The following is a 25,309-nucleotide window of genomic DNA, read 5'->3' as shown; positions in this document are numbered from 1 at the left end:
AAGAAAAGGAAAAATACACATTAACTTTGAACTGCTGAAAGAAATCCAGATTAAAAGTTCTTTAAAATTTATTTCTGCCAAATAGAAAATTAATTTTATTATTTAAAGAATTTTATTGGAGTATAATTGACTTACAATGTTGTATTAGTTTCAGATGTACAGCAAAGTGAATCAGTTATATATATACCTATATATATATATATATATACACATATATATATGTTCTTTTTAAAATTGGGGATTCCAATAAGTTCAGTGCCCAAAACTTTAATATTAATTTCTGTTATATGTAATTCATTTTCAGCCACTTAGTAATTTTATATCTTTCTAGTTACAGGTTGCCATATTTCTGACATTTTATTATTAAAATTATTATTTAGATTTGAGTATTAAAGTGAGATAGTGTTCTAGATTAGGTTTTTAAAATAGTGCATTTTACATTGGGTTTTAAAAATGTAATGTTAGTTCTGTACATTGGAATATATAATCTCTGTTGGTTTAACAGTACTTAATTGCTATTTTGATATTTCTTGATGATATAGAGACAGAAATGAATTTATGTGTATAAACTTTTCCTATTGAAGACTCTTTTGTATATATGACTGGCATTTAAAATCATAACTAGTTTTTTTTTTTTTTTTGCCATTTCTTGGGCTGCTCCCACGGCATATAGAGGTTCCCAGGCTAGGGGTTGAATTGGAGCTGTAGCCACTGGCCTACGCCAGAGCCACAGCAACACGGGATCTGAGCTGCGTCTACACCACAGCTCATGGCAACGCCAGATCCTTAACCCACAGAGCAAGGCCAGGGATCTAACCTGCAACCTCATGGTTACTAGTTGGATTCATTAACCATGAGCCACAACGGGAACTCCTACACCACAGCTCATGGCAACGCCAGATCCTTAACCCACTGAGCAAGGCCAGGGATCTAACCTGCAAGCTCATGGTTCCTAGTTGGATTCGTTAACCATGAGCCATGATGGGAATTCCTAAAATCATAAATAGTTTTAATAGTCATGTGGAAATCAAGTCTCTAGATTAAAAAACACAAGGCTAATTTATCTGTTTATCTTTAGGCCTGATATTCTAACCATGCTAATTGACCTTAATTATTTCGAACACATGTAAAAGTGGAAATTTGAAATAGTCTTGTGGCAAATTCCTGTACATAATGTTCTGTTACTGATTTTCTTGTTAATTTAACTTGTATGACTTGTTCTAGGCTCACAGTATATGTCTTTCTCAGCTGATAACCCATTTCATTTCATTCTATGAAATCATTTTCCTGAAAGTCAAATGCTAATTGTTATGCTCTCATTTCAACTGTAGATACAATTCTAGTATCAGGCTAGAGAATTAGATTGAAAAATCCTTTCTATTCTTGTAGATGATTTTAAGTTTTCTTCTGAATCTACATTCAGTTGTGTATATCCTGTCTTAAAACAGTCTTTATGCGTAAACATTCCATCGGTGCAGAAAGAAAATGGACCTTCTTGATGTATCTCTTCAGTTATCTGTCTGGTCCCTCTTACCTTCCTTTTCAGGCTGTTGTTCTCCATATTGTGGCAAAGATGACTTGGCTTTTCTAGGCTAACAGACTAGGAGCAAGTCTTGAGATTAATCCCTTTGGCTTACCTGAACCAGTCACTATTTTCATTGGGATAGAATGTTTGATTGGCTAGTCTAGCCTCGCCTAAAATACAAGTCCTACGCTTGGGGGAGAATCTTTCTTAGTGCGCTTTTATGTTAGAAAACGTCCTAATGAAGAAAAGTCTTAGGAGGGAATAATATAATAAAATGTAGTGATTGAATTCTGCTATATCAAAATTTTTTGGAATAAACTCAATAATGAATAGTAAATTACAAATAAAAACAACCCTCTTCAGTTCCATAAAACTTAGCCAATGGTGAGAATTGCAAACCTTTTCCAGATTTCTGCCTTCCCTAATATAGCTACTTTTTTATGAAGTTTGGTCATTGTAGTTATCCCTCTTTGCTTATATTAGGCACTGAAATGTTTGTGAACTGAATGCTGTCATAGCTTGTTACTCTGGGTATTATTGCAGCAACACATGTAATAAATTGAATTGTTGTAATTTAATATTTGATTAAAGGACTGCATCTTCTGTTAGTTTTCTTTTCTATATTCATTTCACAGAGTGGTGAGATAGGGCTAGGCTTCATGATTCTGCACTATAAAGGGAAAGCTTGCCATTTGCAGTCTTGGGTCAGAGATTATATTGATCAGGTGGTCCATTTTTGCAGCAAAATAGATTTTTCAAACACAATTAGAATAATGGGAAGCAATTTTCAACTTGTTTCTTATGTTCTTAGAAAAAGTGAAAAAGCAAAGGATGAGAAGACATGGTATGTGATAGTTGTTTATTGCTCCCTGACCCCTGCCCTGCCATTTAGAAGATCTGGGGCAACAGTTCTTGGAATGCAAAATAAACCAAAACTGAAGGAATGAACTAGTTCTCTAACCCGGCCATTCCCAGTGCTTTACCTTCCTCTCCTCTTTAGCTGGGTTTCTCCAATCCCATGAGGAAAGGTTTTTGCATTTTGATTTAATGGATTTCTGCTACAGCTTGTATTCATTTGCTAGAGAAGAAAGAACAGTCCTGGTTTTTTATTTCTTGACAGATGATGGATTGTAATAGGCAAACCACATCTGAGGAAATGAAGGAAACTGCAGCCCTGTAATAATTCCTTATTACACCTATAGATGAGCAATCTTTACTCTGATTATTGTATAAGTTGTGCAGGTGGGGGGCTCTTTTTGGCATCAGAAATATGGTTGGATAGAATTGTTTTAAAGTAGTCTTTTCTACTTGGCAGAGTTTGAGGCTGATACCGGCTGTATTTATGATTACTTTCTGGATTCAGTCCAGTTTGAATTTAAAGTATTAAAAATACATGTGAATATGAGGAAATGTAGATCATTAAAATTGCATTTATTATGTAGCTTTTTAAAAAATAAAACATTTGGACTGATTAATGAGTTTCTGTAGAGTAAAAATAGAGCACAATCTAGCAAATCACTTTCTGGATTCTAGCAGTGGGCCCATTGCCCCTGGGATAGTGAAGGACTTCTCTTGTCCAGAGCTTGTTAGTGCTCATTACAACAGTGACAATTTTACATTTTATTTGACTTAACCAAATTCTTTTTTTTTTTGATTTAACCAAATCTATTCTTAAACAGTAGACATAGAGAGTTAGAAATCTGAGTTGTAGTTTATAGCTGTGTGTCATTTACAAGACAAAAAAAGTGTCCCTTAACATTTATGACATGTTTCTGTTAATTAAGGCAGAGTCCACATATTTGCTAATGAAACACTTTGAGGTCTTTTAATCAAAAGTTCTAGGTAATGCTCAAGTAATTCAATTTTAAATTAAATTATGTAAATAGAAATGACAGAAGTAAATAATTCAGATATAGTAAGGTCAACCTTAGATTTTCATTTTCATATTTGTCTTGCTTCTTACATTACTGACAATATTCTAGTGTTTGGCAACCATTCAGCTAGTATTTATGGAGCTCATACTCTGTGTTGGTGATGGATATACAGATGGATGTAAAACAGATCTGAGCCCTGTCCTCACTGAATGTAGGTTCTAGGGCAGTAAATAGGCATTAACCAACTAAACATACAAATATATGATTAAAAATTGTTCTAAGTGATCTGAAGAACAAGGTACTATGAAATGAAACATTTTTGGTTTGGATAAATGTAGTGAAATCAAGAGTGAGAAAAACTTTGTCACTTAAAAAGGGGTTTTTCCACTCCAAGTGTAGGGCTTTAGTTCAAGCAACCTCCTCATGCCACTTCCACTTCTGCTTGTACCCACCACTTCTGTCCCCAAAATCACACTTAAAGAAGTGGATCAGTCTCTCACATGTGTATGTGCATATAATAGGTAGATATATGTATATATGTTACATATATATGATCATGTATTATCACCTATTTTTTTCACATACTCTTAATGGCCTTTCCATATCATTAAATGTTCCTTCATAAGTTATACCATGAGTTTTGAAAGGAGTATCCCATTTTCCTAGAAAATGTTTTTTTTTCTGTTTTGTAGTTCATTCACAAACACTGTTGAGATGAACAGTCTTAACATAAGCTTGTACATTAAGTAATAATTATATTCTTAGGATATGTTCCCAGCTATTAAATTACTGGTCACAGATTATTCATATTTTAAAAGATTTATTGCATGTTTAGAAGTTCTGTTTTGTGTTGCTAAGTTGTTGGCATGATTTATTCTTAACATGTCACATTTTTTCTATTTTTGACTCTAAAGTCAGGCAACTAATAGCAACAGTCGTGGAAGTTAGTTCTGCATGTTGGATGCTTGTTAGCCTTAAACTTTTTAAAATACTGTTTTTCCCATCCTAATTTCTTAGAATAATAATGAATCCTCTTACAAGAAATGTTTTTCCATAGACTTCCCTATTTATGGTGATCTAAATTTGGACACAGAGAAATTGAAGAAACCCTTAAAAATATATTATGTCTTTTTCTGTCTTCTTGTTTTTCTACTGGTTCATAGTGAATATATCTGCCTTTTACCCCTGCTTTAAATTATTTCACAAAATTAATAACAGATAAAATATTAGCATTGCTAGACATATTCTAACACTTGAGTGGGAATGCAGGAACTGCCAGATAGAATGAATCTGAGATGCTGAATTATTTACTTTTAGTGCTGTGTAGTTTTTTAAAGAAGTTTTGCTGAAAAAGTATCTGTTGTCTGTCAATTTAAAAAAATGTTATTTCCAACAAAATTTTTTTTTATATTATTTAATGTTAAATTTCTGAGCATATTGTTAACATTAGAAAGCCTGAAATAAATTATACTCCTTCCTAAAGGCATTAAATGCTTGGTCCAGTTAGCTTTCATCAGGTTGTTTCCTGTTTTAGAAATAATGCCAGAGAATTTTTAGGTGGCAATAGACGTATGCACTGGGTGTGGGATAGGGATTATGACATGATTGTTCAATAAATAAAGGCTTTATTTTTGCTTGAGAATATATTTAAAATTCAGTATGACATATAGGACATAAAAATATGATAACCTAGAAGTTATTTGAAAAATAACAAGTTATTTTTGTTTCTCCCAAGCAAGATCATCCTTAGTAGACACAGTCAGCTCTCTGAATCCTCAGGTTCTGCATCTGTGGGTTCAACCAGCCATACACTGTAAATATTAGAAGAAATTCTAGAAAACCCCAAAAAGCAAAACTTGAATTTGCTGCCCATCTTGGCAGCTGTTTATATAGCATTTGCATTGTATTTATAACTATTTCTATAGCATCTATATTATGTTAGATATTATAAGTAATCTACAGGTAATTTAAAGCATTTGGGGGATGTACATAGGTTATATGCAAATATTACATTTTATTTAAGGGTCTTGAGCATCTTCAGGTCTTGGTATCTGAGAGTGGTCCTGGAACCAATCCCTGACGGATACTGAAGGGCGACAGTACAATCCAGGGCTTCTGTTTTGGGGCTTGGTTATGCATATATGTGGCTCTTTTATGAATTTTTTTCCTTATTTTCTCTTCTCTCCTCTCGTTAGAAAAACTATTTCTTTATCAATAACATATCCTACATTGATATTAGTGTTTGAACTGTACAAAAAGGATGGAAGAGAGTTAGAAGATGTTACCTTCATCTCTAATTCCACAGAATTGAAGAGTTGAACATCCCCAACATTAGTCGGATTTCTTTTTTTTAGGGCCACACTTGCTGCATATGGAAATTCCTGGGCTAGGGGTGGAATCGGAGCTGCAGCTGCTGGCCTATGCCACAGACACAACAATGTGGGATGCGAGCAGCATCTGCAACCTACACCACAGCTTATGGCAAAGCTGGATCCCTGACCCACTGAGTGAGGCCAGGCATTGAACCCACATCCTTAGGAACTCTATGTCAGATTCTTAACCTGCTGAGCCACAACAGGAACTCCAGTCAGATGTTTTTTTTTTTTTTTTTTTTTTTTTACCATGGCCAGAACTCTATTGTAAAACCTGAGGGCTGGCTAATTCTGCATTCAGCCCTTTGAATTACTTAGCATGTTTCGGTGTGCTTAGTGGTTGTTCAGTGAATGGGAAGTTGAGCATCCCAGAGATGCTAGTAGGTAGGATTAACAAATCTTGCATCACTTGAACCTTTTTTTTTCTACTCACTATCCTTTTGATAGCCAGCAAGTATCTTAGTGTTTTTCTGCCTCAGTTTTACATTTGTAAATTATTATGATTGGAACAGATAATTTCTCCTAAGGTTAATACCAGGTGTAGGATGAACTTCTAATTGTGTCTAATTAGTCATTTAAAAATATTTGAAAGAATTGGTAACATATCTGAGGATCCTAGGAGAAGGATTATATGTTGTATATTTCTATGCCATTTCTTTTTTTTTTCTTTTTCTTTTCTTTTTTTTTATTTTCCCACTGTACAGCAAGGGGATCAAGTTATCCTTACATGTATACATTACAATTACATTTTTTTCCTCACCCTTTGTTCTGTTGCAACATGAGTATCTAGACAAAGTTCTCAATGCTATTCAGCAGGATCTCCTTGTAAATCTATTCTAAGTTGTGTCTGATAAGCCCAAGCTCCCGATCCCTCCCACTCCCTCCCCCTCCCATCAGGCAGCCACAAGTCTCTTCTCCAAGTCCATGATTTTCTTTTCTGAGGAGATGTTCATTTGTGCTGGATATTAGATTCCAGTTATAAGTGATATCATATGGTATTTGTCTTTGTCTTTCTGGCTCATTTCACTCAGGATGAGATTCTCTAGTTCCATCCATGTTGCTGCAAATGGCATGATGTCATTCTTTTTTATGGCTGAGTAGTATTCCATTGTGTATATATACCACCTCTTCCGAATCCAATCCTCTGTCGATGGACATTTGGGTTGTTTCCATGTCCTGGCTATTGTGAATAGTGCTGCAATGAACATGCGGGTGCACGTGTCTCTTTTAAGTAGAGTTTTGTCCGGATAGATGCCCAAGAGTGGGATTGCGGGGTCATATGGAAGTTCTATGTATAGATTTCTAAGATATCTCCAAACTGTTCTCCATAGTGGCTTACATTCCCACCAGCAGTGCAGGAGGGTTCCCTTTTCTCCACAGCCCCTCCAGCACTTGTTATTTGTGGATGTATTAATGATGGCCATTCTGACTGGTGTGAGGTGGTATCTCATGGTAGTTTTGATTTGCATTTCTCTTATAATCAGCGATGTTGAGCATTTTTTCATGTGTTTGTCGGCCATCTGTATATCTTCTTTGGAGAAATGTCTATTCTTTGGAGAAATGTCTATGCCACTTCTCTCGGCTCTCTCATACATGATCTTACAGACTCCTAGGAGCAAGCATTTGTATTTCTAAAACGCTTAGATCCTTGAGATTCTGCAGCCCTATTTTTATCAGATTTTGCCCAAATTTATCACCCATAGAAAGTGTGACATGTAACACATGAATTCAGAACAAAATAACTTCATCTGTTCCCCATTACTAAAGAGTCCAATTTCATGCTTTGTTTTACATGGCACTGTGGGAGTGGATTGTTTAATATCTGTAACTCTGAACTTACATAACCTTTCTATCACATATTCAGGTAAGTGTTGAGAAGCAGAAATTCTAAAAATAATTTCTACGTAATTTTTTAGAGATCCCTGGAGCAGGCTCTTTGAATCCATTCCCCTTCTTTTTTGCATAGTTTTTCTTTGTCTGTTTGAGCAGTGTTCCCATAGGTCAGGAAGATAGAGTTTCTAGTCCCATACCTTAAATTGCTTTGTAATTGCCTTACTTTATAAGGGAGACATATGTTGGCATGGAGAAGCCTGAAAATATTCTGAAGAAATTAAATTGAACCTATTAAAAGCAGAGGAGTGGAGGAAACATATTTTGGAAAGTCTTTAGCTAGACTGGATAAACTCTATCAACATGGCATGATATCATGCATAACAGGCAAAAATAATGAGACCCAGGCATTTATTCTCAAGTACAATTTCAACTTGGTTATGGGTCATGGAAAAGGAAATTTAGAATGGAAAAATATGGCTCACATTTAAATTAAAAACCATTTAAAATGTGTTAAATATGGTTTGGTTTTGGAATGTCCATAGTACAGTTGTTAAGACTATGGTAGTTATTCTAGATTTGAACTTGGTAAAGGCTGTATTACTTCTTAGCCATGTGACCTTGGGAAAATTAAATTGTCTGAATCTCTGTTTCCTAATATATTTTAAAAAGATTTTTTATTGAAAAAATGTTTTTAAGGGCCTCCAATTCTCTAAGCCACTAAAATGTACTTCTCAGTAAGACTAGCACAGTATATATTTTCATGGTTTAAAATAGAATGGAAGGGGAAGATCACATATGCCAAAAGTATGTGAAACAATTCACAATAATTTATTAAAATGAGAATAAGAAAGTTCTGGTGTCATACTTTCTTTACTAAGACTATGATTATCTTTTTGGCTTTTAGGGATCTTTTTTAAAATTTTTTCTTTTTTTCTTTTTAGGGCCATACCTGCAGGATATGGAAGTTCCCAGGCTAGGGGTCAGATTGGAGCTGTAGCTGCTGGCCTACATCCTAACCACAGCAATGCCAGATCTGAGCCTCCTCTGAGCCTACAGAGCAGCTCGTGGCAACGCCAGATCCTTAACCCACTGAGTGAAGCCAGGGATCAAACACACATCCTTAGGGACTCTCTGTCGGTTGTTTTTTGTTTTTTGTTTTGTCTTTTGTCCTTTTAGGGCCGCACCTGTGGCATATGGAGGTTCCCAGGCTAGGGGTCTAATTGGAGCTGTAGCCGCTGGCCTATACCAGAGCTACAGCAATGCTGGATCTGAGCTGTGTCTGTGACCTACACCACAGCTCACAGCAGTGCCAGATCCTCAACCCACTGAGCGAGGCCAGGGATTGAACCTGCAACCTCATGGTTCCTAGTCAGATTCGTTTCTGCTGCACCATGACGAGAACTCCTATGTTGGATTCTTAATTCTGAGCCACACCGAGAACTCCTGGCTTTTATGGATTTTTTAAAGCCGCTTTCTTCTTCATGTCTATGAGAACAAAATATTTAGAAATTTTCTTTGGGTGTGTATTCTGGGATCCCCAGAACCTTTAAATGTTTTGTGCACTTTGGCAAAATCCGGGTTATGTGAGTTCTGCAGAACAGTCTGGGGAAAAACAAAGGATGTTTAGGCCTTCTACAGAACTTGCTTATTCATTAATGTGTATAAGGACAAAGGAAATGATCTTTGTACTCTTTATATACTGACTTTGTTGATTAATATTGATCTTGGAATTGTATTTTTTTTCTCTCCCTGCTCAGTGTAAATGTAATGATATAATTTACTTTTCATGTGATTTGGTGAAACAGCCTATTTTATTTGTCTTTGACTGTCTTTAACATTATATGAAATGTTACTCAGGAAAAAAAATGCTGTTCAAATATTATTTTCACTTTAATTAGTTCCAAATTTTTAAAAACTTTGTTTCTTGTATAAAAATAATACTAAAATTGTTAAGGCAACTATAATAATTTTCTCAGAAAATTATTTGTGAAGAGGGTACATGTTTAAATGAGCAGTGATTGAATAGTACACAGGTGAAGTAAATTCGTGTTTTGATGGATATCACATGTGACCACAGGGAGAAGGCCTGTTTGGGTGCATGCTGTTGGATGCCTAACTGTGTTGCATAGGTAGGAACTGGTAGGAAATAGGGCATTTTATGTTTTACTCTTACATTAATTTCATGCAATTTCTTTTTTAGTTTATTTGAAGATTCGCATGACTCTACCATCTTTGAAATTCAGTTCTGTAAAATATAAGTATTTGAGTCCAGATTGAAACTTTAAAACACTACATTGCTTTGCAAAAGCATGTTGAGTTTACTTCAGTTTTTTTTAGTGAGTGAGAGGGTTGGGAAGATCATAGTCGTAATCATGTATAAATAACTCAATTGATCAAGTATATTTACACACTTTAAAATTTTTGAATCCCTGTGAGAGAGCCAGGAAAATATTTTTGCATGAGCAGGCTTCTCAGAGCTCAAGGCTTACTCACTTTTACTGAGCTCATAAGTAGAAGAGCTGTAGTCAAATGTTCAACAAATAGAACCATGTGGCTTCAGCTTATTAACCATATTAAACATAGTATTATTCATGAATCTGGTGGAACAGTTAGCAGAGTGGACTTTTAAATGCCTGGTTTCTTTGGCTCAGCATCATGTACATTAGATTCATCTACATTCATTATACTGATTCTGAATTCCCCTTTTTCTAATAAACACTTAGCTTTGAGCCAGCTAAGAAGTACTGGCCTGTGTCCAGTACTCCAAGGAGGGTGAAATTCTGTTCAGATTGTAACTGACAATGAAAATTTTAATGTAATAGAATGAATGGACTACAGAAGTGGAATATTCTACTTAACTTTCTAGACTTTAATTGGAGTAATTGCAATATAAATAGATTCCTTTACATTTTTATAGTTAATCAGTGCATTAAATACTTTTATTCATTTCTAATTGTATGGTGAACATATAAAGAATAAAGATTCCTTCAGAAATTTTTGTCATATCTCATTAGGTTAGATACTTCTACATATAGTAGAAGTATCAATAGATATCAATAGAAGTGTCAACAGATATTGGCATCATTAGCTGCATAATGCATCTGTTTTCTAAAATTGTTTTTATTTAATGATTCTTAGCAACCATTTAAATTAGGCTATGTTTCTGTTAAAATAATTAATTTAATTTAATTCTGTAAAAATTGAATGCCTTCTTCATTGGAACATAATGCCAGAAACTATTAATCAGAGAGAATATCTTAAAAATTTCAGTGCATATTGGAAACTGCTGTTCCCCATTCATATTTGAAATGAGAAATAATGAGGCATAAGTGTACCAGAAAAAGTCTGGGGTTCCTGGCATTTGGTAGATTTAATAGGAGTTAACAGTGTGGCTGTTTTCCAAAGAGCTGGACCTTTCTCTCATTTGGTATGATGCAGTGGAAACCCATTTATTTATATTGATTGAGTGTATGTTTACATAGTTGTGAGACAGAGATTCATGAGTACTAGTGGATTGATAATAACATGGTTTGTTTTAATCCTAACAAATTTACCAGTGGGTTTTATTTTTGTTTTTGTTTTTGTTTATTTTTGCATGTGTAGGGAAAGAAGAGTTTTTAGGTTTGGGACATGACTAAGTTGAAAACAGATAAAAGGGTTAAAGAATAAGAAGGAATGCAAGAGAAGCAAACCTGGAAGAATAAAGAGTAAATTATAGATCAGTTAGTCAAAAAAATCTGCTTAGGAAAGACTCATTATAGCATTGTCAATTTAATACCCACATTTTGTAGTTCAAGATTTCTCTTGATGCTCTAGCTCTAGAATTGTCTGAACTTTTTTTCAGTGAGATATCTGAACTTACAGATGATAAATTATCTATGTTACTATAAAAAAGTGGCTTGATGGTTTAGAATATAATTATATTTCAGGCTTAGTTACTGATTTTGGTTCTAATTGATCATCACATTCATGGTTAAATAAGAGGTTGCTCTGCCTAATACTTTGCATTATCTTTGTTACTGCTTAGAATAAAAAATAATGAATACTTGTATCTAATTATTTTAGCACATTCTTTTTAGTTCTTATTGTCATAGCTAAAGAAAGCATGTTGTTAGAAAATAATGAAATGGAGAATCTTTTTCTTCCCTTTGTTCTTTATTTATGAAATGTTCTCTTTAAAAGGGCAGCTTGTAACATATGAACTTATGGACTTTCAAAGCAAATGAATGATGATTTCAATGAATGTTTAGCATTTTCCCTTTTGATACACAGTCCCATCTTTTTGTAGCTTATGGTTTTGGAGGTGTAAGATAGTTTTGCTATATATTAGATAGGAAATGGATGTTTTTTTTTTACTGTATTTCTGATCTTAATGTGGTAATTTAGTTGTGCCTTGAATATAATTAATTGATAACCTTCAAAAACAATATTCCAAGGGGACTAAATTTTGCTGAAAAACATAGCTTTTACAATTACTGGTTTGCATTTCTGAAGTAAATAGAAATTAATATGCCATTTGTATTTGTAAGATGAGTTATTTTTATTGAGTATAGTTACAATGGTTGTTATAAGATGTTGCTGTCGTTTATGTCAGAGAGTATTCAGCCTATGTTTTCCTCTAAGAGTTTTATAATATCTAGTTTTAGTTTTTTTTTTTTTTTGTCTTTTTGTATTTTCTACGGCTGCGCCCACAGCATGTGAAAATTCCCAGGCTAGGTGTCTAATGGGAGCTGCAGCTGCCGGCCTTTACCAGAGCAATAGCAATGCGGGATCTGAGCCACATCTGCGACCTGTATACCACAGCTCAGAGCAACGCTAGATCCTTAACCCACTGAGCAAGGCCAGGGATTGAACCTGCAACCTCAAGGTTCCTAGTCAGATTCATTAACCACTGAGCCACGATGGGAACTCCTTTTTTTTTTTTTTTTTTTTTGTCTTTTTAGTATCTGGTCTTATATCTAGGTCTTTAATCCATTTGGAGTTTATTTTTGTGTATGGTGTTCGGAAGAGTTCTAATTTCATTCTTTTCCATGTGGCTGTCCAGTTTTCCCAGCAGCACATATTGAAGCGGCTGTCCTTTCTCCATTATATATTCTTGCCTCCTTTGTCATACATTAGTTGACTGTGGGTGAGTGGGTTTCATTCTGGGCTTTCTATCCTGTTCCACTGATCTACCTGTCTTTGTGCCATTACCATACAGTTTTGATGACTGTAGCTATGTAGTATAGTGTGAAGTCAGGGAGCCTGATTCCTCTGGCTCCACTTTGCTTTTTCAGGATGGCTTTGGCTATTCTGGGTCTTTTGTGCTTCCAAACAAACTTTAAAATATTTTGTTTGAGTTCTGTGAAAAATGTCCTTGGTAATTTGATAGGGATTGCATTGAATCTGTAGATATAGTAAAGAAGTTACATGAATTCAACCCATCCTCATCTTGCTCTGCTTTACAGTATCCCACCTGGCAGGATTCATTTTCGTTAAGGTATTTCCCCTCATAAATGTCTGATTTCTACTGGGCCTTCAGTTTCTGTTGTTTCTTCCAGAGGGGAAGCCAAGGAATTGAGTCTGGTAGGATCCAACCACAAGCTGAATGTGCACCACACTGTGTCCTGTCAAATTATCTCTCAGCCCCCCTACAAGTCTGTAGTTGCTCTTCTTTCTTCAACACCTCTGTGTACTTCTCCTTCACTTTTAAGATCATCTGTTATGTATAGTAACCTGATTCTTATTTTCCTAGTTGGTTCAACCTTCCCAGCACAAAATTTAATAACACTAGGAACCTCTAAATTCAGACCAATTTAAGGCAATTTGTATAAAGCTTATCATATTAAAAAATAGACAAATTTAACATTTATATCAGCCTAAGTGTTTTACGAATACAAAAAGTTTAATCCTATATCAGCCCTGTGAGATAGTCACCATTGTTGTGCTTAGTTTGTTAAAAGAGGAAACTAAGGCACAGAGAGGTTTAATAACTTGATCAAGGTTACACAGCTGGTTAGTGGTGAAGCTTGGTTATTTTTAGCACCACACTATGCTGCATCATTAGTCTTATAGTCCCTTGACAAACTGGTATCATGCTTTCTTCTTTTATCTTCAAAGGCATTATAATCCAAATAGAACTTTAAAGGAATAATGTTATTTTTGCATATTATCTTTTACATCAATTAGCAAGTAATATTTGGTGCATTTATGTTTAGAAAATTTTAACACTAGCATGTTTTCTGGTTCATTGAATACCTCCATTAATATATCTTAAATAAAACAGGAATTTCTATTGTGGCTCAGTGGTAATGAACCCAGCTAGTAACTATGAGGACGAGGATTCAATCCCTGGCCTTGCTCAGTGGGATAAGGATCTGGTGTTGCTATGAGCTCTGGTATAGGTTGCAGATGTGGCTTGATCTCCATTGCTGTTGCTGTGGTATAGGCAGAAACTGCAGTTCTGATTAGATCTCTAGCCTGGAAACTTCCATATGCCGAGGGTATGGCCCTTAAAAAAAAGTATATCTTAAATAAAACATATGACAGCATCCTCTATAATCCCTGGGTGTTAGCTTATTAGGGATGCTGTACAAGGATTTTGAGGATCCTTATACAGAGGATTTTTGGCTCAGTCCTGTTCATTGTTATTCGTCCTTCCAGTCATTCTTCCTTCATTTTATCCTATTTCTGTCCTTTTCAGGCTGGTAGCATTTCTGCTGGTATAAAATCCTCAAAAGCTTGTTTGGTCTTTGTGCAACTCGAATGTCTAAACCATAAGACAGGATGGTCCTCCTCACGTCTTTTTTGGATAATCACATTTCCTTTCCTGGCTTCTGCTGAGATGGCTGATTTGATCCATGAAGCACAAGCTAATCTCTTTAGCAAGTATTTGTCCGGCCAAACATTGACCCAGTCTCCAGGCACACTATGTGGACAGGCTGAGAATTTTCCAAACTGGTTTCTTTTTGCTTAGCAGTTCCTCCCTCAGGTTCTTTATTTCTTCTCCTATCTAACAATAAGCAGGAAAGAAAAACAGGGGCTGAATCTTCCATACTTGCATTGGAAATCTCAGCTGCATATCCAAGTTTGTCACGTACAAGTTCTACCTTTCACCCAATAGAGTAACACAATTCCTCCATTTTTCATAGCAAGGATCACCTTTCCTCCACTGTTCAATACCAGGCTCTTCATTACCAGCTGGAACCTCACCAGAAGCACCTTTAATCTTCATATGTCTAGCAACATTCTGTTCTTCCTTTTATATATTGTCTATGATGACAGAAGCTTTCTCTACCCCTCTCTTCTCCAAAGCCACTTCCATGATTTTAGGTGTTTGTTACAGCAGTATTGCACTGCCTAGTTCCAAAAATTTATATACAGTTTCTAAGGCTGTATTAGTTTCCTGGGACTGTTGTAACAAAGCTGCAAGCTGGGTGGCTTAAAACAAGACAAATGTATCATCTCACAGTTCTGGAGGCTAGAAGTTTAAAATCAAGGTATCTTCAGTTCTGCCCTCCCTCTGAAATCCTTCCCTGCCTCTTCCTGGTGGTGAAGTTAATCCTTGGTGGTCCTGGCTTTGTAGATTCGTTTTTCCAATCTGTGCCTCCATCTCCACATGGCCATCTCCCCTGTGTGTGTATCTCTTCTTTTCTGATAAGGGCACTAGTCTTGTTGGCTTAAGGGCCCACCCTACTCCAGTAACACCCTGCATAATTACATTTGCCATAACCCTGTTTCCAAATTATGTCCATATATACTGATATACTGGGGGCTAGTACTTCAGCATCCTTTTGGGTTTGAGGGGGAGAGACAGTTTAACACATAACAGCCCTATCAAGTGGCTACTAGGCTTGTTACCTTATTTTAAGCTATTCTTTCCTTAATTCCTTCCTAAATATTATTTGTTGTAGACTGAAAAGCAGAATAATTTCACACATTTAACAAACCTTCGAAGTCTTCCTTATCAAACATTCTCACATGAAAGCTTTTTTCCCTTCCATAATTAGCCATCTCGTGTATCTAAAGAAAATATATTCAAGTAATAGCACAGTTTGGCTCAGTAATAATAGAGTTTGGTTTTTTTGTTAAATATCAACTCCTTATTTTATTAATCATATATTGTGATTATCCGAAATTTCCAATTCTGCAGTTCACATGACTAGCTTTGTAATTTCTGCCTTAGGAAGTCGCTGATTTTTAGAAACACTTTCTTTCATCTTGAAATGAGATTGCCGATTTTCACTATAAATAATGGAGAGCATGAATTTGACTTCCTGGGAGAAAGGAGCAGATAATCATGATTCTGTGTAACAAGTTTTAGAGTAGTGAAACAGGGAAGAATTTAGTGCATATATACTGCTGATAGTTAACTTTATTTTTTAATTTTTTATTTTTTTGTCTTTTTAGGGCTGCACTCTTATGGAAGTTCCCAGGCTAGGGATCAAATCGAAGCTGCAGCTGTCGGCCTATGCCACAGCAACAATAATGCAGGATATGAGCCATGTCTGTGACCTATGCCACAGCTCATGGCAACACCAGATCCTTAACCCACTGAGTGAGGCCAGGGATTGAACCCATGTCCTCATGGATACTAGCTGGGTTCATTACTGCTGAGCCACAATGGGAACTCCTGATAGTTCTCTTTAAATTTGGACTTTATCTCCATTGCATGCTACATAGCTAATATATATGTTCTTAAAAGAAACAGTAAGAAAAGGCATTCTTATTAGTGTTTTGAATTCATATCCAAAATAATTGAGGTCTGTTACCTATTACTGGTCATTGCTCTTTGTGCTAATGTGTAGTTTATAAATTTATTTGTTTCTAAGTAGGACTATTAATATCTTCCCTCTCTAGTAATAGCACATTCTGTTAAATGCTCTCATTTAATCATTAGGGGTTTAGATGAGTGTATTATTTATTAGTGCTGGTAAGAGTAGATTTTCTCTGTGCTATTGAAGTTTACTTCAACTATTTTTGATTCTGGCACTGTTCTTTTGTATTATTTTGGGCATTTTACCATTCTATTTCTAAATAATTAAAATTAAACGTAAGACATTCTTTTTTCTTTTTTAAAAAATTTATTGAAGGATAATTGATTTACAATCTTGTGTTAATTCTAGTGTTCAGAGAATTGATTCAATTATAAATATATACATATCCATTCCCATATAGGTTATCATAAAATATTGAGTAGATTTCTTGTGCTGTCCAGCAGGTCCCCATTGACCATTCATTCCATATGCAGTAGTGTGCATATGCCAATCCCAAGTTCCCAATTCATCCCTCCCCCACCTTTACCCTTTGTATCATTTTTTTCCACACATAAGTGATATATAATATTTGTCTTTCTCTGTCTGACTTATTTCACTTAATATAATAATCTCTGGGTCCATCCATGTCGTTGCAAATGGAATTATTTCATTTTTTATGGGTAATATTCCATTGTATATATGTACCACATCTTCTTTATCTATTTATCTGTCAGTGGACATTTAGGCTGTTTCCATGTCATGGCTATTATTGTAAATAATGCTTCTTTGAACACAGGGGTGCATGTATCTTTTTGTTTTTTTGTCTTTTTAGGGCTGTACCCATGGCATATGGAGGTTCCCAGGCTAGGGGTTGAATTGGAGCTGCAGCTGCTGGCCTAAGCCACAGCCACAGCAATGCAAGATCCAAGCTGCTTCTGTGACCTACACCATAGCTCACGGCCATGCCGGATACTTAACCCACTAAGTGAGGCGAGGGATTGAACCTGTGTCCTCATGGATACTAATTGGTTTTGTTAACTACTGAGCCATGACAGGAACTTTGCATGTATCTTTTTGAATTATGGTTTTTCTCTGGTTATATGCCCAGGAGTGGGATTGCTGGATCATACAGTAGTTCAATATTTAGTTTTTTAAGGAATCTCTTTTTTTCCTCTATAGTGGTTGTACCAATTTACATTCCCACCAACTGTTTAGGAGGGTTCCCTTTTCTCCATATCCTCTCCAGCATGTATGGTTTGTAGAATTTTTGATGATGGCCATTCTGACTGGCGCTAGGTGATACCTCATTGTAGTTTTGATTTTCATTTCTCTAATAATTAGTGATTTTGAATATCTTTTCATGTGTCTTTTGGCTATATGTATGTCTTCTTTAGAGAAATGTCTGTTAGATTGTCTGCCCATTTTTTGTTGGGTTGTTTGTTTTTTTGATATTGAGCTTCATGAGTTGTTTTTGTATTTTGGAGATAAATCCCTTAAGACACATATTCTTCTTCTTCCTCTTTTTTTTTTTTTTTTTTTCGGTTGCACTCATGACATGTGAAAGTTCCTGGACTAGAAGTCAAACCTATGCCACAGAAGAGGTCTGAGCTGCTGAAGTGATACCACCAGATCCTTAACCCACTGAGCCACATGGAAACTCCAAGACTTCTCAGGGAGAGGAATGGAAAATTAATATGATTTTAATTTTTTTCCATTATAGCTGGTTTATAGTGATCTGTCAGTTTTCTACTATACAGCATGATGACCCAGTTACATATACATGTATACATTCTTTTTTATCACATTATCATGCTCCATCATAAGTGACTAGACATAGTTCCCTGTGCTACACAGCAAGATCTCATTGCTAATTTTTTTCAATATAATGATTTTTATTTATTTATTTTTTGGAAATTAAAATGTAAGACAAAATTTTTTCAGCCAAGGAAACTTAAAGCATCTATATTGTCCACTTATTTTTCTTCATGAAGCAAATATTAGTAACACTATATGAAAATAAAGGCTCTTCTGATGATTCTAAATTTTATTTCTACTTTTAGTGAAAAGTTCCATCTTAAAATATCTTTAAATTTCTGAGGATCCTCATTTTCCATATTTCTAAGTTAAGGTAATGACTTAGACCTCTCTCTTTCCAGGCATGCCTTGGAGATATTGTGAGTTCAGTTTTAGTCTCCCACAATAAAGCAAGTCACACAAATTATTTGCTTTCCCAGTGTATGTAAAAGTTATGTTTACATTATACTGTAGCCTATTATATACAGTAATATGATGTCTGGAAAAACAGTGTACATACTTTAATTAGAAAATATTTTATTGCTAAAAATGCTGTCATTTGAGCCTTCAGCGATTTGTAATCTTTTTACAATAGTGACATCAAAGATAACTGATCACAGATCACCATAGTAGTGAAGAAGTTCTAAATATTGTGAGAATTACCAAAATGTGGCATAGAAATCAGAAGTGAGCAAATGCTACTGGAAAAATTGATAGGTGTGCTCGATGCAAGGTTGCCACAAATTTTTATTTGTAAAAAGTGCTTTATCTGTGAAGCATGGTGAAGTGAAGTACAGTAAAATGAAGTTTGCTTGTACTTCACTATTAATAGAAAGCAGTGGTATGTATAAATAGTATTCCATTCAGAAGAATAATTGGTACAATTTGCTTTTACTGTTGAGGATGATTTTCCTTGGACAGTGGAATGGTGAGCAGGAAGGCATTGTGTTAGGTGACTTCTACCTGGGTTGAAGAAGAATATTCATGTTGACTTGCAGGGAGAGAAAGCTGGAAATGTCATTAGTGGAGTCAAAGCTTCGAGTCCTTTAGTGCCAGGCTCAGGAGTTTAGATTTTATTTTAAAGGCAGAGCAAAGCATTACACCTTATTAAACTCAGAAATGAAGGATTATGAGATATTTGCAGGAGATTGACAACTATAAAGATGAATTGGTACCAATAGAGACTGCAGACAGGGAAATTAGTTAACTTGCTATGTTAGGTTTCAGCATCTGACAGTGAAGTAGTTGGATGGCTCCTGGGTAAAAGGATTTATGCAGGTAGAGGAAGAGCTAATTGTAGATGGTGACAGACTGGATTTCTATGGGTAGAAGCGGGGATGGATGAGGGCATATTGACTGGGACTATAGAAGAATAGAAGGATTGTCATATCATTGATAATAGAATTTTTGTTTGCAATTGAAGAAGTTTGCTTTGGGCATATTGACCATCAGCGGTTTCCTCAACTGTTTTGCTTTGTTTGTTTGTTTTATTTCCCTGAATTTTCAAGTCAGAATTGGAACTCTGTGGTAGAAAATTTTGACCTGGAGATCCCTAAGAAATTTAAAATTAATTTTCATGGAGATGATAATTGTATTGCTGATATATCAAAACATTTACTGTTTCAAGGATGTTGTTGAGTCACCAGTTTGTCTCCTAGTGTGTTAGGGATTGTTAATATGCGTTAGTTACATGTTTGTGACTACTTGTGTTTCACTATTTGAATTCTACTGTCCTGTTGCATGGAGTATTAACCCAGACACAGTTTAACCTGTGTGAGGCCGTTATAGAACACTTGCTTTATAAGATGTGACTGCTAACTATGTATTCATGAGGATTAAAGTTCTAGTGGATTCAAAATAATCTTATCTTTGAACTTCTTACTTTGACATTAGTAGAGCTGATTGTAGTGGTGATGGTGGGTGTTTGATGTGATATGATGTAGAAGAGACTGCTCCCAATTGTTAATTACTTTATGAGAGTATATTTGTTAATAAACACTATTAATGCGATTAAAATATATCATGGAGAAAATTTATCTCAATCTATTGGTTAAATTATGCTAACCACCCATTTATTAGCTAATTTTATTCGTTGCCAACCCAGGTTTTCCTCATTGCAGACCTCTGTGTTCAGCTCACTGAAGCATCTTATGATGGGAAGGTAGTCCTTCTGTTGCAGGTGTGCTTTCCAATGTGTGTTCTTTGCTTTCAGCTATTCTTGATACATGGTTCCCAAGAACTCTACAGTGCATTATAGCATCTTATTCTGTCATTTGTAGATGCAAACACACAGGTTGTCACCTCTACTCAGAAGAAATTGAGTCTATTACTTACTGAATATTAGCAAATGTAAAGCACTATCCTTAGTCATGTAGAGACTGAGTGTGTATGGTACATTCAGAGGACAACTCAGTGTGACTATCTAGTGAGTAAAATGTTTAAAACACTCCAACTGCATTGTGTTTCAGTGCACCTGCAGGAAAGACATGGTGAAAATTTCCATGGATATCTTTGTGAGGAAATTTCAGCCAGACAGATACCAGCTTTGGAAACAAGGGAAGGATATATACACCATTGATCACACAAAGCCTACTCCAGAATCCACCCCAGAAGTAAAAGCATGGCTGCAAAGGAGGAGGAAAGTACGAAAAGCATCCAGGAGGTAATGATTTCATCCTTGCCCCATCCCACTTGTACTTACTCAGTTAAAGTGGGTCATTGAACATAATGTTCTCAAAGACTGTTTATTTGCTTTTTTATGTTTATTCATCCTAAGTTTACTTAATATCTTACTGAAAATTTGAGGCAAGTTATTTTTAATTCTTTGTAAGTGTAATAAGTAAATAAATAGAATATAAGAAGTGTATATTGTTTGAGAATATTCATGAAGTTGCAATGCATGGGAAGTAGAATAATTCTAGAACTTCTCAACCCCTTATACTAATGTATTTGAAGTCTTATCAATGCTCTCTTTTCATCTCCTTATTTTTGTCAACTTCAGTAACTTGATTTCCAGCTCTTTTATTTTGCTACTGATTTTGACTTTCAGTAGTTTTCTTCTTTATTTGTCAAACATCTCTGATATTACTCATCTCATTGGGATGCCTATATTTTGCTTCATTATACACACTTGGCTTTATTCTTTCACAAGATGTACATCAGAGCATGTGGTGTTTCTGTAATGTGGTTGTCCCTGTGCACTTTATTCTACATTCCATTTTTGTGGCCAGTGCCATTTCAAAAGCCTTTAGGCCTGTCGTGGTCATCTTGCTATCTTAAAACTCATTAAATAGGGTATGTGTTACATTGCTCAGGTCCTCCTCAGGCAGCTTTTTTTTTTAGGCTCTTATATTTTCCAGGTTTATATTACATTTTTGCTCTCCAATATTACTCATTGTTTTTCTTTCAGATTTTAAAAGTATTATTTGTGCATTGGAGAAAATTTGTAAAATAAGGAAAAGAATAATGAAGGAATCCCAAATCACCCATAACCTCACAATCCAGAGATAACCAGTGTTAACATTTTGTATATATCCTTTACATATATATTTTTAATTTATTATATAATATTATATACTTTTCCAAAATTGGGGCCATGCTCTATTAATAATTTGATGACCAGTTTGTGTTTTTTCATGTAATTGAATGATTTGCTACAACGTAATTTTTAATGCCTGCATGTATTTAATCTGTATTTGGACCTGTAGCTTGTTTCCAGTTTTTTTTTTTTTGCTACTAATCAAATAACACTGTAATTTTAAATTTTTGCCCACACTTCTGATGCTTATTTCCTGACTTTCTTTCTCTCTCTCTTCTTCCCCCTGACCATTTATTTTCTGGTATTTTAGAATGCTAGTGAGTGGAGGAACCTTAAGAACATGGAGTCAAAGTTCAGCATTTATAAGAGATATACTTGAGGCACAGAATTCATTAATAGCAGAATTAAAACCCTGGTGTTCCTATTTCAACCTATAGTTTTTAGTAGCAATTTTCAGACTTTTAGTTTTCAAATCAATTTGATAGGTTAGGGACAATATTTTTAAATTATAAAGTTAAATAGATTAAAATGTAACATAGTCCTTCCTGTGAGGTAAGGATAAGTATTAATTTATGCCCTGTGAGCATGTGTGTATGTGTATATTGTGTCATCATCTGGAATGCATAACTTCCTATGGGTTGCATTCAAAAAAAGTTTGGGAAACACTGATTTAGAGAGTCACTGTGTGTTCTGAATGTGTTAATCTGCATTGCTAAAAGAGTTCACTGTTGGAGGAGGCAGTAGTCAATCTTGAGTTCTTTAGGCAGTAGGACATCTTGAGACTTGTTCTTAATTGGACAGAATACACAATACTTTAATTAGGCATATGATCTGATCTCCTAGTTACTAACCACAGTGGTCCCTTTTCATTGATATTGGACAGATTTGAAGTGCCTTTCAATAGGTTAAAGGAATCAGTGGTCTTCACTTACCCAGTTAGAAAGCCTAATGTTAAGGGGCCTATTTATTATGTTCAGCTTTGTGCCTTGATCAATGGGTTTGCTGATCTGTCTTAAGTAATATACTCTATATAGGGAAACTGGAGGAAGGGAATAATTCATTGGAATCCTCAAAAGATATTAGCCATCTTATTTTATGTGTACTGTGCTAGTCATAATGTAGAGATTTTCCTCATGGGCCGGTGCATGGGTTCTCAATAAAAGTGATGATGACTCCCAGCAGGAGCCAAAGCTAATTTACATAGGTTGTCCCTAACTACCCTGTTTGTTTTACAGTGACTTCTTATAGAAAAACACTAATGATGTGTTTTCGTGTGGTGTGGGCTCTGAAATGCATGTTGATTGGAGTTGCAAGTCTTCTTAAATGAAAGTGTTAGAAATGTTGTGTATACAAAAGGCATCTGCAGCAAAGATATCAAATACGTTAATATAAGATGTTAAATACATATAGTTAGCCTTCCTCCTCTCTTAATTTCTTTAGTTAATGATAACTTGCTATTTAATCTTGATGATATTTGTGTATATTTCAGAATTATACCAAACTTAGGGAAATGTAGCTATCCGTTCACCTTGGAATATAATAATCTACTCAAATTTTAACAACAGCTTTATGGAATCTCCTTGTTTCCTTTTTCTTTCTTTATTACCTATGTAATATTTGATTTTACCCCTTTGTCATAATTTTTCACTTTATTTTTATTTTGAGCTTTTAATATTGTTATAAAATTTTAGTGACTTTTTCCAATAATGTTTAATAATCAGTGCTTTAGAGTTGTTTTAATTTTAATTTTAGTAAATTGTTATTAAAACTATTGTTAAGATCTCAGTTTCACATTTGATCTATTATTCTAGAAGGTTATCTTTGCCTGATAATTAGAAACCTATCAGTTTTTCTTCTCTTAGTTAGTGCAAATAACAGTTGTATCTTTTTTTCTGTCCATTGCAAACATTGCATTCTGACTACAGCTTCTCTTGTTAATAGCTTCCACTGTGCTAGTTCTCACTCCAAGAAGCCTAAGAATGAGGAGGACGAGGAAGTGTCAGCTACAGTTGATGGGGCAGAGGGCCCCACTGCTGACTCAGACCCACAAGACTTCAAAGACTGTGAAAAGCCAGGAGAAGCAAAGAAAGTAGCGAACACAGAAGTACCTTCAGAAGAAGAGGCCTCTGCTAGCAGGATGCAGCTGGATCATAATTTCTCAGATGAGATCAGACTCTCAGGTGAGAGACCAGTTGATTATGTTTCACACATCAGTAGCAGGTAGCTACTGATCTGCCTTAAATCTGTGTTTCCTAGGACAGATATCTTACTTTTCCACATAGCTTAACCAATAAGCTGTCTAAAGTTAAAGGGTAACTGAACCAGGATGCCAAGGGAATGTTATAAGCACCACTCCTACGGTAATGGAATTGGGAGACAAACAGCCAGCAGTGACTATTTTGTTTAATAAAAAAGAAGATTGTAAAATGAAAAAAATTTTTTGGTACAACTCAACTTACAATATACAATGGATTTTTTTTTTTGTAAAGCTTCTCTTGAATTCATGTGGAAGAGAGAAAACCAATTATAGGTAAATCTTTGTAGATTCTTAGCTTTTGACTTAATTTTAAGAAAAAAATAAAGATTAAATTTTTGCAAAAGAACAAGAAAAATCATTCTGTCCTGTGAAATAGTATATATAGTCCCCTGGCTATTTCTCTATGTGAAAACCATCATCTGTAAATCTTAACTGCTTTGTGCTCCACCTCCCCCCACCCCCATTTTATAGCATATTTCTCTGAAACTGTTTTAATGCTTTACCTCTTTTTTTTTTTTTTTTGTCTTTTGTCTTTTTTGTTGTTGTTGTTGTTGTTGTTGCTATTTCTTGTGTTGTTGCTATTTCTTGGGCCGCTCCCGTGGCATATGGAGGTTCCCAGGCTAGGGGTTGAATTGGAGCTGTAGCCACCGGCCTACGCCAGAGCCACAGCAACGCAGGATCCGAGCCGCGTCTGCAACCTACACCACAGCTCAGGGCAACGCTGGATCATTAACCCACTGAGCAAGGGCAGGGACCGAACCCGCAACCTCATGGTTCCTAGTCAGATTCGTTAACCACTGCGCCACGACGGGAACTCCGCTTTACCTCTTTAATATTGGTTGGGGACTTTGTCCTTTTATTAACTGAGCTTTTTGGCAACTCCTGTCTTTCTCTCTTACCCCTCATCTGTTCTGCTTTTCAGTTGTGGGACTCCCCCGTATCTGGCCACCCCTTGCTTCCTCCTCATGTAATGCCTGATATTTCTTGTCTGGACTATTGTAGAAACTGCTTCCTTCCTGTTTTGCCAACATCTGCTGTAGTCACTCCTAGCAGTCAGCTTTCCATATGGCAGTCATAGTGATCCTTGTTTATTTGTTTGTTTGTTTGTTTGTTTGTTTGTTTAAGCTTCTTTCAGGGCTGTATCCATGGCATATAGAAGTTCCCAAGCTAGGGGTCGAATTGAAGCTGCAGCTGTCAGCGTAGGCCACAGCCACAGCAACACAGGATCCAAACCGTGTCTGTGACCTATACCATAGCTCAGGGCAATGCCGAATCCTTAGGCCAGGGATTGAAGCTGCATCCCAGTGGATACTAGTCGGTGCGTTACCACTGAGCCACACTGGGATTGAAGCTGCATCCCAGTGGATACCAGTCGGTGCGT

General features: G+C 35.6%; 1 protein-coding gene and 1 long non-coding RNA gene across 3 annotated transcripts in view; both read left to right on the top strand.

Moving 5' to 3' along the window:
• KDM4C (lysine demethylase 4C) overlaps positions 1-25,309 on the top strand; it is a 436,329-nt gene that overhangs the window by 220,155 nt on the left and 190,865 nt on the right. For both annotated transcript variants that reach the window (XM_021063862.2, XM_021063858.2), the window contains 2 exons: positions 20,602-20,795; positions 23,613-23,851. In XM_021063862.2, the coding sequence (XP_020919521.1) occupies positions 20,602-20,795; positions 23,613-23,851 (433 nt within the window). The remainder of the gene's footprint in view (positions 1-20,601; positions 20,796-23,612; positions 23,852-25,309) is intronic.
• LOC146407030 (uncharacterized) lies at positions 397-2,133 on the top strand. Its single transcript, XR_014822326.1, has 2 exons — positions 397-837; positions 957-2,133. It is a non-coding gene; the product is annotated as an uncharacterized LOC146407030 (long non-coding RNA).

The sequence above is a fragment of the Sus scrofa genome, chromosome 1 (assembly GCF_054392235.1).
Source record: "Sus scrofa isolate SSC_HxYL_T2T_F1_AM1 chromosome 1, Sscrofa_HxYL_maternal_Yorkshire_Landrace_v2.0, whole genome shotgun sequence".
Taxonomy (NCBI): Eukaryota; Metazoa; Chordata; class Mammalia; order Artiodactyla; family Suidae; genus Sus; species Sus scrofa.
This window is presented reverse-complemented; position numbering and strand designations above follow the sequence as displayed.